Source organism: Penicillium canariense (assembly GCF_028826845.1).
Source record: "Penicillium canariense strain IBT 26290 chromosome Unknown utg000002l_segment0_segment0, whole genome shotgun sequence".
In the NCBI taxonomy this organism is placed as follows: domain Eukaryota; kingdom Fungi; phylum Ascomycota; class Eurotiomycetes; order Eurotiales; family Aspergillaceae; genus Penicillium; species Penicillium canariense.
Window position 1 is genome coordinate 342,913 of NW_026622729.1, and position 12,219 is coordinate 355,131.

The following is a 12,219-nucleotide window of genomic DNA, read 5'->3' on the forward strand; positions in this document are numbered from 1 at the left end:
TAGTGGCTTCCTTTCGAGACGGTGTTTCCACTTGCTTAATGGGGATCAACGAAGACGGTTTAGCGGGTCGAAAAACTACACTGGATTTAGGGTCTTTATTTTCTGCCACATCAAACGATGTATGATAGGACTGGCGCTTGTTGAGGTGATCTTTGTGTTTATGATTTTTGAATTAAACCCTGGTTGCATTTTCCTAGTCGTGCATGAAGCTCACTGCTTGACTCCACGTTCCTGTGTCTCCGACCCGGCGGAATTCCACGCCTTCGCCAAAGTAGCCCGCATTCTTCCATGACTCCATCATGGCGCTATCGTAAGGGCCATGGGCGTCACCGCCATCGCGAGCGTCGGCCCAGCGAAACTCCCACATTGTAGATCTTGGTTCGGAATCTTCACCGCCAGGTATCGACGGTGGATCAACCCAGTTCTCGCCCGTCTCGTTGCGGTATTGCCGAGTCAAGAGCTCGCGCTCTGCGTCATAAACCTCAGGTTGACCTCGGCCCATGAGAATGTCAGCGGCACCAGTAAGAGCGTCGATTGCCCTCCTCCTGTTGGCATCGTCGGGGATTTCGTCAGTCATCTCGGTGTCTTCCGGATCACTGTTCTTCTTGTTCTTTTTCTTGTTCTGCCATTTAGGCTTTCGTTGGAGACCTTTTCCTAGTCGAGCTAGGGCTTCCAAGATCGTCTCGCCGCGTTCAAGGTGTGTAATGATAGTCGTCAGGACATCTGCTGTCAACACGCTGTCGTCCATGCGATCCTTTTCCTTTCTCTCCTCGTCGCGCTTCTCTGCGGCCTCTCTTGCCTTCCGGATATCTTTTTTGGACACGCCATCCAACCAGGAGTCGTAAACAGCATCCGGGTCCACTGCCTTGCGAACATAGTTACCCTGGTCGTCAAATCGGCCTTCCTCCTGTTCAGCGCTCATATTGAATGCATCAAGTAGAGGCGCGTTTTTTTTCTTCGCGCCTGCACCGAGCTCCTCGTCCAGATCATCGTCGACTTTGGCACGCTCCTCCTCCCCAACGTCGCTTTCACTCTCTTCATCATCCTCAACATCAATCTGGTCGGCGCCTTTGCTCAAGTCCGCATGTAATGCTTTTCCACCCTTCGAAGACGCAACTTGGCCCTCGATCTCATCGTCTCGCAAGAAGCGAACATTTTTCTTGTTCTTGCGCATTGCCTCATCGGCGTCAATCTCTTCCTCGCCAAAGTCCTCCTGAAGCTCGGCGAACATATCGTCGTCCTCGGCATCATGCTTCTCGCGATCGCGCTTCGACTTTGCCTCGATACGCGCCGAGAACCCCTCATTCTCGCTGTCTGAGTCGTAGCCATCAATGTTGACAGCTTTGCGGCGCACTTTCTGGCCTCTTCGACCGATCTCATCGGCGTCTAGGAACTGGTCATCGTCGAGGGTGTCAGGCGCGAGCGCAGAGGGGTTGCGGATATCGAATCGGGGTTTCTTGCTGTCTGGGCCTTCGGCGTCATCTTGTTCGTGATGGGTGCGCGTAAAATCTTCTCCACCCCGCTTAGGGCGAGGATCTGAGCTTGCCATGCTTTTGAAATCACGTTATAGCAAGTGGGAGCAAGTAAACGGTGAGCTGTCGAGCTTGCGACTCCATCCGGTTGCGCTGCCGTGTCCGGGGTCGGAACGGAAAATCATGGCGTAGCGAACTTGCGTCACTCTCGGCGAGTTCCAACGCCGCATCTTGCCCTCCCCACGGCTTCCTTTGGTTATTGAAACGCCTTCTTTCTCCGTCAAATTTTTAGGATCCACTCCTTACCTACTCAAGGTACCTACTTGATCATGGTGAGCCCAGCTCCGCTTGCATTCCCTTTGCCGCACGTTGTGAGCTCCTCCTAATAGCTCCAGCTCCGACCCGACTATTGGTCCGACGACATCATGGACGGTGTTCTCGGTGCGAGTTTGATGCGCCCAGGTGCCGCACCCCGTCGCTTCGATGAATACTATCGATGCTACCCTGTTGCCATGCTTCCCGGCCCTGAGCGAGAGAACGTGAACCATGGTGGAAAGGTCATCATGCCGCCCAGTGCTTTAGATAAGCTTACACGCCTTCACATTACCTACCCCATGCTATTCGAGCTACACAATGGTGCGAAGGAGAGAATGACACATGCGGGTGTCCTGGAGTTTATCGCTGAGGAGGGCAAGATTTACCTACCATTCTGGGTTAGTGAGGTTAAACTGCTGAATACTTGGTTTGCGCGAAATACTGACAGCAGCTTCTTCCATAGCTCATGCAAACCTTGTTGTTAGAGCCCGGCGATCTGCTCCAGATCAAGTCTACAGATCTCCCTCCTGGTCAATTTATCAAGCTTCAAGCACAGTCCACCTCATTCCTTGACATCAGCGACCCCAAGGCCGTCCTTGAAAACGCATTCCGGAATTTCTCATGTCTCACCAAGGGCGATGTGTTCACATTCGCCTATAATGATCAGGTCTATGAGATGGCAGTCCTAGAGACCAAGCCTTCTGGGTCCAAGAATGCGGTGTCGGTTCTGGAAACCGATCTAGAAGTCGACTTTGCCCCGCCAGTTGGATACGAAGAGCCACAGCGGACCAGTGGCACCAGCACACCTGGCAGTGCCATAAGCGGAGGGAAGCTACCTGCAGGCGGATTACTACACCCTCAAGGGAGCATGGCGCAGTCTATCAATTATGCCGCCATCGCCCCCGAGTCAACCGACGCCGCTGCTGGTGCCCGGGCCGTGTCTTCCAACTTCTTATCGGAAGGCCAGCGTCTCAACGCAAAGAAGGGCAGCAAAGCGCCTACTCCCAAGGCCAGCACTCCGACGCCCGGCGCTACAAATCCCCAGCACCCCCCACCAATCCGGAGGACCAACGGCCCCCAGCCTCTTCGGTTACCTCCCAACCAACTGTTCTTTGGATACGCGATCAAGCCGGCCAAGCCTCGCGATGAGAAAGGGCTAGTGATCCCAGAAGATCAGCCCAAGTTCCAGGGTATCGGTCAGACCCTACGCGGAAAGCGAAAGGACGGAGGTGGATCCGCAACCCCCACATCAGGTAGCGAAGCCGACAGCCAGAAGGGCAAGGCTGCCGGTCGAACCCTTGGTAGCACCAAGCGCTAAGATAGCTGGAGATCTGCGATTTTAATGAACCATCAAGCCTGCACGATATGATGAAAACCTTTAAATAGGAGGCCGTTAGAGTGCGTGGCGGGGGGGTTTTGTTACGCTGGCATAGCGAGGATTAGGCGTTTTCGGGTTTTCTCTGGTTTCAAAACTGAAAATACATGGTTTTTCCCTATGAACTCCGTCTCGTAGTGTTCTCGTAGGGTAGTTTGCAGAAGTACCTCCCGGTGTCGCATTCGGGCCTCGGCCTAAGCTGCGTAGCCGTCTAATTAAAAGGGGAGAGGGAATGAATCGGGTCAAAGTATACTATCCACATCCCCAAGATATCTTCGAGAGTGGACGGCTTTGTTGATCAAATCCAAATCACCATAATCTCTCCTTCCTTACAGATCTATCTAAGTTCACTGTCAATAATCCAGAAGGCTTTGATATCCGGGGCCACTTGGCAGGCCGGCGATCGCGCCCGAAAACCTCTTCTGTCCGCGACGCGCATCTTCAAATCAACGTGTACCGCCTCCACCATGGCACCGGACCCTGAGAATCCCTTAGCACCCTTCCGCAAGCTGGGTCCTTCAGTCTATATACAAAACCCAACAGACACAACTACGGAAGATGATCGGCCACTGATCTTCATTGCCTTCTGGATGAACGCCCCACCCCGCGCGCTCGCCAAGTACGTGGTTGAATATAGACGCATAGTACCATCAGCCCGAATCATTTTCATCCGCAGCTCGTCAAATGACTTCTTTTTCCGCTCCACGGCCAGCGCGCAGCAGGCCCGAGTTGCGCCTGCGGTGGACGCACTTCGCGCTTCTGTGAACCCTGAAAACCCCGTGTTTATGCACGTATTCTCCAATGGCGGTCTCTTCCGTACCACCCACCTGTTGAAGGCGTACCGCAACGCAACCGGAAACTCGTTGCCGATTTCCTCGATGATTGTGGATAGCGCCCCAGGCACCGCGAGTACTGCTGCTGCAATGAGAGCCTTTTCCTTTGCGCTGCCCAAACTGTGGATCTTGCGCTTGCTAAGCAAGAGCGCCTTGTGGGTATCTTTGATCCTCATCAAGGCTTTTCAGACTCTCACCCGGTCTCCAGATGCCATCAGCCTTGCCCGCGAGGCGATCAATGATACTGCGCTTGTGCAAGCTGCCAATGCTAAGGGCGTCCCCACGCGCTGCTATATCTACTCCGACACGGATGATCTGGTTGATTGGCGTGATGTGGAAAGACACGCGTCTGAGTCGGAAGCATCCGGCTGGGCGGTTCGTCGTGAGAAATTCCAAGGAACGCCGCATGTTGGCCACATGAGAGCGCAGCCGGAGCGGTACTGGTCCATCGTTAAGGAATATCTGGAAGCGGCTGAAGCGGCATGATTTGAGACTATTCCCTGGGACTTCCCATGGGCGATGGATGGCGGGAGTTCCAACACAGCTGTATCCTCTGCGGGCTGAAGGGTTCATATTAAATACAGTATTAGACTATGATTGGCTCTATTCAGCTATTGTACAGGGGTATTCTTAGGAAGAGATATATAGCGCGGCCTGTTGCATGTTTCCCTCGGCTGGCAATTGGCTTTCCTCCTCCCACGGTTCGTCCGGCTGTGTAGTCACTATGACCATCATCTAGGCCAAGTTACTGCACCGTTGAGCGTTCAAACACCAAGCTCCATACCTCTTAGGGACTGGAAGACGGTTCCGTGTCTTCTACCGATCGGCGTAATAGCTCTGCTAGATATCCACACTGTACATGAGCAACGACGACAGCGGTGCATCATTGTACTATATGTCTTGGCCCGGCCTTCCCTGTCTCCCGTCAAAGCTCCCTGGCACAAAACTCTTGCTCTCCATATCTTCTCCTCTTCCACGTGTATTATCTGTTCCGATCTCGACATTGATTGACCAGCGTAAGTTGTCATATTCATGAGCGCGAGTTAAGTACGGGATCTCTCTAGTCATTTTTCCTCGCCATTGCCGCAATGTTTCGGCGTCCTCCCAACGAGCAAGATGCTCAGGCGATCTGTAAGACCCGGGATTGTCATTTCCTTCTTCCCGGGTATGGCCGGCCACTGGACTTCGCACCGGTTGCGAAGAATATCTACGGCGTGGAGAGTCGGAGCATGTTCCCATCCGCTCTGGATGACAGGGACATCGAAAATGGATACACTGAGTATGCATCCAGGGAAGATAAGTTGGGCCAAAGCTAAATAGATTGTCAAAACAGGCAACCTGCCCAGACGCTTCGAGAAATCGGCATGGTCGCCTTCATGGAGCAGTTGACTGACATTCCACAGTGGTGGAAAAAGGTATCCACAAACAATATATATCGCAATTTGTGCCATCACAACGGTGAATCTAATATTTATCCTTGCAGATCCATCATTTTGGTGTTGCGGACCAGTGGAAAAACATGGCGTTGAATAGTGATGCAGACATCACTCCCAACATGGCCAACTGGATCATCGACGAGCTCAAGTACAAAGCCCTGATCTACGAATTAAGCCAAGCTGTGGGCCTGTACAATGGCGACGTTACCAAGTCCGATTCAAACGTGCCGGCTTCGCTTCTGGAGAGGTTGAGAACCGAGACCACAGTGCTGGAGTATGTGGACCCTGAGCTACACTTTTACCATCCGGGAAGTAATTACAAGCAACGCGATCTCCTCGCCGAGGCATTATATCCCCTTGTATACGGCAAGAGCCGTATCCTCCCTGATAAGACCATCCGGGTAGATGAGGCGCTGCGGCACGCTGGCCAGGGTGAAGTCATCCCCTTACCCAAAGAAACCGGAATTACTCGAGAAGATATGGTTTGGCGGGTATTCGCGCGCGCAGACATCGAGGTCAGACCGTACCGTCGGCACTACCAGATCCTACCAAGTGACTTTGAGCTCGGCGATGATGATCGTTGGCATATTGCTACGTACATCAACAATCTACATCCAGAGAAGCACCGCAATATCTACAAGATCATCGAGGACGCATTCAACTGTATCGTTCCGCAGTGGAATATGACCATGACACCGCTCAAGGACATGCTGCATTCTCGCGCACGGATTGAATATCACAAAGCCGAGTACTACCCTGTCCTCCAGGAAGTTCTTGATAGATCGCCACAAATGGAGCGCAGAGAGGCCCAGACCGAGTTTGATGAGCGGTATGAAAAGTGGAGACTGAATCATTTTCAAGCTATTCAGCCTGATGTTGGTAACTTTCTTCCTTGGGCTGTGCCTCCGTCCCTGATGTCCAGGCTTCCCGAGGACCTGCCGAGTCCAGTTCGCATCGAACAGGGTGTCTCGCTCAATCAGGACTACAAGGACCGCGGCCTGCAGGTAATCACACGCATTCTAGGCGTCGATCTCACGCCGGAAGATCCAAACTATCAAACCGAGTGGCACGTGGAAGGTCAAATGGTAGGTTACTCCAAATCTGTCTCAAGAACCATATCAGATCTGATTATGCCGCAACAGAATGAGCACATTTGTGCCGCCTCGTTCCTCATCTTCGACAAGGACAATATGGAAGACCCTTTTATGGAGTTCCGCAGCATCATCGAGGTTGGGAGCCTCGGTGACGTCGAACACGAGCCTGGCGACTTCATCTGGATGAATCAAGTCTTCGGCCTCGACAATGGGGAGCCAGCCATCCAGCACCAAGGCGCAATCAAATGCACCCTAGGCCGTACGGTGATGTTTCCAAGCACAATACAGCATCGACTGACACGCTTCGAGCTGAAAGACAAATCAAAGCCGGGATACGTACGCGGCCTGGTGTTTTATATGGTCGACCCGAATATACGGATCATCTCGACGGCGAATATCCCACCGCAGCGACTGGACTGGACGTTGGATGTGAAAGAGACTAGTGAAGATCTCCAAACCGCAATGGCGAGGCTGGCGCTGGATAATAAAGATAAGAGGGGACAAATGCCCATGTCGTTGACTGAGGCGTTGGAGACGCGGATGAAGGTATTGAAGGAGATGGCGGAGTTTGAGCGGTATCAGCATGTGGCATTTGAGTCACGGGTTGTGATGCTTTGAAAAGCGCAGAAGAGTATAATGGTGGCTGTTTACAGGAATTGTTCTGGTAATTCTGAATTGGACTACTTCTCTTGAAAATTTTTATACAATCTTCTCAATCGCATGCTTATTTGTTCTACAATATTGACCAGAAGGTTGTCCGGGCTTAGAATGTTCAAATCGCCGCGCTATGCCATTCATGCAAAGATTATAACACACTTAAAGAAACCATGCACTCGAAATACTTTTTGTTGCACCAACACCAGCCAATTCTACAAGCCAAGAGGTACCTCCTTTACCGGCCCTTCATCTCAGGGAACTCATCCTCCAGCTTCAGACGAGCAGCAACATTCATACTCATCAGCTCCTGGATGAGAAGCTTAGCAGCGTAAGGGATGCACATCTTCACGACAAAGCGAGACGACTTGCACCCAGGGCACCAGTTCAGATATCCCATGAAGCCACACTTCTCGCAGATATCAACCTCGTGAATATCAGACGAGATCATGAGACGCTCCAGCAGGAGCTGGCTAGTTCCGTAGGCAATCAGACAATCACGCTCCATCTCACCGAGACGCAGACCACCGTCACGCGAACGACCCTCAGTGGGTTGGCGAGTCAGAGTAGCCTTGGGACCACGCGCACGCGAGTGCATCTTATCCTGAACCATGTGCTTGAGCTTCTGGTAGTAGATGGGACCCGTGAAGACGTAGAAGGGCAGCGGCTCGCCCGTAATACCGGAGGTAAGCATGTCCTTGCCGCCGTAGCTGAAGCCGTGGTCGATCAGAATCTGGGACATTTCCTGGACGGGACTGCCACCGAAGCAAGTACCATAGCCGTGCTGGCCGGAGAGAACGCCTGCCTTGCCGGCAACCAGCTCCAGCATTTTACCGACTGTCATTCGAGAGGGGAAACCGTGGGGGTTCATGATGATGTCAGGGTTGATACCGGAGTCGGTGAAGGGCATGTCTGTTTGGTCGGCAATGATACCCACCACACCCTTCTGTCCGTGGCGAGAGGAGAACTTGTCGCCAACTTCGGGGCGGCGGGTTTGCCGGGTCAGGATCTTGAGAAGCTGTGTCTCGCCCTCGGTAGCTGAAACCATGACTTTGTCAATGTAGGCAGGATCAGGGAGCTTGTACGTCATGGGCGCGGCGTTCCAGGAGAGCGGCTTGCCCGAGTCAGAACCACCAAGGCCAGTCGTGTGCGACTGGTCAGGGGTAACCTTGTTGATGTAGACCTCGCCGCTCTTAACTTCTTCACCCACAGCGGCAAGACCATCACTCTCGAGAAGTGCATGTTTGCGGATCGGGGCATCGTTCTCGAACTCTGGAGGGTTCAGGCGGTCCTTCAGGCCGTTGGGATAACTCTTGAGGTTGGTGACGTATTTACGAAAGACTTGGCATCGACCGAATCCGCGATCCACAGATCCCTTATTCAAGACCAGGGCATCCTCAATATCGTAACCGGAGTAACTCATCACAGCAACTGTAGCGTTTTGACCGGCGGGCAATTGGTCGTATTTGACCAACTCGATAGTCCGAGACTTCACCATGGGCTTCTGTGGGTAGACCATGAGATAGAGGATGGAATCAATTCGCTGGAACTGATTCGAAGCAATGGCGCCAATAGCTTGTTTACCCATGGCACATTGGTAGGTGTTACGAGGAGACTGGTTGTGGTGGGGGTAAGGAATGAGACCAGCGACGGCTCCCAGAACGGTGAAAGGCTCAATCTCGAGGTGAGTAGTAGCCTCGTTGATGTCCTTCTCATAGATGGAGATGTACGAGTCATTCTCCTCGTTCACATCGAGGTACTCGACCAGGCCTTGGGCCAGGAAATCATCGAATGACATCCGCCCGTCACGCAGCTTCTGTAGGTGGTGTCGCCGCACCCGTGATTTACCGTCTTCAACGATAATAAGAGGTCGACAGATTCGCCCATCATCCGTTGCGAGGTGCACAGCTCGCTGATGGTGGTTGATGTAGATGCTGACGAACTCCGAGATCCGTCCCATACGGCGAAGCCGGCGGAAAGCGTTGAGGAAATACTTCGGTCGCCGTGTCAGCGCAGTGGGTGTACCGTTGATGGAAATGGTGTAGCTGCCAGGAGCATAGAGTTGCATTCCGCTGACTGTAGAGATGTCTTCGGCACCCAGCATGAAGATCAAGTTCCGTACTGGGCCCTCCTCGTCGTTGGTGGTAATGTGCGTCATTAGAGCCAAGTTCTTGACAAGACCACAGGCTTCACCTTCGGGCGTATCGGCGGGACACAACATGCCGAACTGCGATGGCTGAAGGGCACGGGGGCCAGAGACCTTTCGCGTCTTCTCGAACTGACTGCTAATACGAGTCATCATGCCGAGAGCAGCAATGTAACTCAACCGACTGAGAACGTGGGTGACACCTGCACGTTCCATGCGGAAACGCTTCAAGCTCCAGTTTCCTGTGGAAATAGCTCGGTTCATACCTTGTGTGATATGGTTGCCGTGCATACTCATCACACTCCAAGCATCAAACTGTTCAGCTCGGTTTCGCTTGTTCAGAACCTTGTCAATGTTCATTTTGATATCGAAACAGAATTTCTTGAAAAGATCCTCAAAAAGAAGAGCCAGCAGCTGACCTGCCAGTTCTAGTCGCTTGTTACCCAGATAGTCTCGGTCATCGACCAGGGACGGATCATTCTTCGCCATCAAAACACGGCGAGCCATGTGGGCAACGTAGATGGCCTTTGGCCGGAAGTTCATGTCCTTGACTTCGATATGGGAAATGATGACGGATGCAATGGCTTCGACGGCCTCTTGAACATGGGTGCGGCGATATGCGCCTGTCTTGCGGTTGATCTTGATACGAGAACCGATCCAGTCAAGTGCTTGTTGTTGAGTGAAGATACCAAGGTTGATAGCCTCTTCAAAGTTGATGGCGAAGTCGTCCTGGTATAAACTGTCGGAACCGGCGACCAGCTGCAGCATCTCCTTGTCTGTATGAATACCCATGGCCTTGAGCAGCACGACAATTGGAATGTCATCGCTCAGCACGTTGTGCTTCACGTAGAGTCTTTCCTTTTTGAGAACGATGTAACTCTTCGACTTTCGCTCATTAGAAGAACTATGAAAGATTCAGCAAGCGTGTTCGGGGTCCAGGAGGTTGCATCCATTCAATAACGTACCTGGTCACTGAAGCCTGGACAATCTCTTTCTTCGGGTCCGTCTCCACGATAATTCGATTTTTGCTCAACTGTTCTTGAACCAGGATAACCTTCTCGGTACCGTTCACAATGAAATAACCACCGGGATCCAGGGGGCATTCGTTTAGAACTGTCATCTGCGCAGGCGTCTTGTTTGCCAACACACACTTTGAACTGCGCAGCATGACCGGCATCCGCCCGATCGAAACACCTCGGCGAATAACACGTTGCCGGCCACGAACGTACTCGAAATCGACCAGAATTGGCGCGGCATAGGTAGTATCTCGAAGCCTGCACTCCTGGGGGGTCACGTCCGACTGGAATTCGATACCAGCGTCCTGGGTCTCATCTGCGCGCCGCGGCGACCCAACATAGATATCGGTGAACTTGATGTAAAACTGGTGGTCTACATCGCTGCGAATTGTAGAGCTCGACTCGACGATCTTCTTTAGTTGCACTTCGACGAAGTAGTTGTATGAGTCAATGTGCTGCTTCACCAGGCCCTTGACTTTGAGGAACGCCGGAAGCAGGTTCCATTTATCCTTCGCGGTATCGATAGGATCGGTAAGAGATTTGCTATAGTAGAACGGTTCGAGAAGCGCATCGAAGGGATCCTTATGCTGGTATTTCGACGCCGGTTCTTCGGTTTGACCGGGCTGTCCGCTGGTGATGGTGGGCTCTGCCGGTCGGTTCGACTCCTTCACAATGGAAGAACGCTTCCTCTTGAGAGGTTCGGTCGCAGAATGTTGGCCAGCCTGTGACATAGAACAAAAGTTAGATCAGTATGACTGTGCAGTTGTTTGCGCGCCGCCCAAAAAAGTTTTGTTACCTCCGAGGGACGCCGGGGCTGAGTGGCCGCAGCGGCCTGCGGCCTCTTGCGCGGCGGCATTGTGGCTAGAAATCCGATTTCTGAAGAGACGCTATTTCGGCGATCTCAGGCCACGCAGTGATCAGGGAGAGAAAGCGTGCTCGTTTGCGTCGCCGGTGACATTTCCTGGTGGGGGGGAAGCCCGAGAGAATTTGGAGATTGCTTATCTAATCAGTCAGCTATCCCAAATTGGTTAGAGCGTAGTCCTGACACCTGAGGCATGCACAAACATGCTTCAGGAACAATTGGGACTTGAAGTAGGTAAGTTATCTTTGTGGGTGTCTTAGGTAAACCGACTGCATGATCATTGTAGAACTTTGCCCCTTAATTGTTTCTCTCAATTTCACATTTCTCGTGCAATAAGTGGTGTTTATTTTGGACGGGGGATCTGCGAACAAGACCTGTGTTCTCTCGAGGCACAAACATGTATCTTTTCACCCTCTTATCGTATAACCACGAGAGACAAAGTCCAAGAATAGATGGATGCATAGATACATGATCTGTGTTTGACCTATCAGCATGAAAAATACACCTTCGCAGCGATTTATTTGAGGGTCGCGAACGGAGAGGCGAAAGTCCTGGATTGGCGCAGACGCGGGCGGGACCATCTCAAAAACCCCCGCCTCCCATCAATGAGACTACATGTTCTGAATCCACTGATCAGGCCAACCCTATCATCAGAGATCCTTTAGAATTGTATCCAGTGTGGTCCGTCAGGGTTGTCAGCCAGTGGGTCCCTAAAATTCGTCGCACATGTAGCGCGAAAACTCCCGACGTTTTTGATGTCTGCACGGACAGCCGCTTCCATTAGAACCCACACGGATGCGCTGTCGTACATGATCGACTAGGCCACAGCCCAGCGGCGTTGTCGAAGAGTCCACAGTATAAACTATGTTCTATGTGACCTAGCTCTTTTCAGTACCGACAGAGAAACAGGCGTGAATATTGTGGATTGCTATATCATTATGGAGGGAATGCTTACAGTGCTTGGAAAGATGGATCCAGATCATGTTTGAGGCAACTACAGTACACTGGAAATATAA

General features: G+C 52.1%; 5 protein-coding genes across 5 annotated transcripts; 3 read left to right on the plus strand and 2 right to left on the minus strand.

The window, feature by feature from the left end:
* Positions 1-193: 193 nt before the first annotated feature.
* N7482_003311 (GYF domain-containing protein) lies at positions 194-1,549 on the minus strand (the record flags this gene model as incomplete). The annotated part of the gene is made up of 1 exon (XM_056685436.1): positions 194-1,549. The coding sequence occupies one exon, from the start codon at positions 1,547-1,549 to the stop codon at positions 194-196; it is 1,356 nt and encodes a 451-aa protein (XP_056544178.1).
* Positions 1,550-1,801: 252 nt separating this feature from the next.
* On the plus strand, positions 1,802-3,105 carry N7482_003312 (polyubiquitin-binding protein UFD1; the record flags this gene model as incomplete). Its single annotated transcript, XM_056685437.1, has 3 exons — positions 1,802-1,804; positions 1,862-2,185; positions 2,251-3,105. The coding sequence occupies 3 exons, from the start codon at positions 1,802-1,804 to the stop codon at positions 3,103-3,105; spliced, it is 1,182 nt and encodes a 393-aa protein (XP_056544179.1).
* A 524-nt stretch (positions 3,106-3,629) lies between these two features.
* Positions 3,630-4,481, plus strand: N7482_003313 (TMEM53 family protein; the record flags this gene model as incomplete). The annotated part of the gene is made up of 1 exon (XM_056685438.1): positions 3,630-4,481. The coding sequence occupies one exon, from the start codon at positions 3,630-3,632 to the stop codon at positions 4,479-4,481; it is 852 nt and encodes a 283-aa protein (XP_056544180.1).
* Positions 4,482-5,083: 602 nt separating this feature from the next.
* On the plus strand, positions 5,084-7,143 carry N7482_003314 (DUF4246 domain-containing protein; the record flags this gene model as incomplete). Its single annotated transcript, XM_056685439.1, has 3 exons — positions 5,084-5,274; positions 5,329-5,410; positions 5,479-7,143. 3 exons carry the CDS (start codon positions 5,084-5,086, stop codon positions 7,141-7,143), a joined length of 1,938 nt encoding a protein of 645 aa, XP_056544181.1.
* Positions 7,144-7,417: 274 nt separating this feature from the next.
* On the minus strand, positions 7,418-11,197 carry N7482_003315 (DNA-directed RNA polymerase III core subunit RET1; the record flags this gene model as incomplete). Its single annotated transcript, XM_056685440.1, has 3 exons — positions 7,418-10,229; positions 10,291-11,063; positions 11,138-11,197. 3 exons carry the CDS (start codon positions 11,195-11,197, stop codon positions 7,418-7,420), a joined length of 3,645 nt encoding a protein of 1,214 aa, XP_056544182.1.
* Between the last annotated feature and the right edge of the window lie 1,022 nt (positions 11,198-12,219).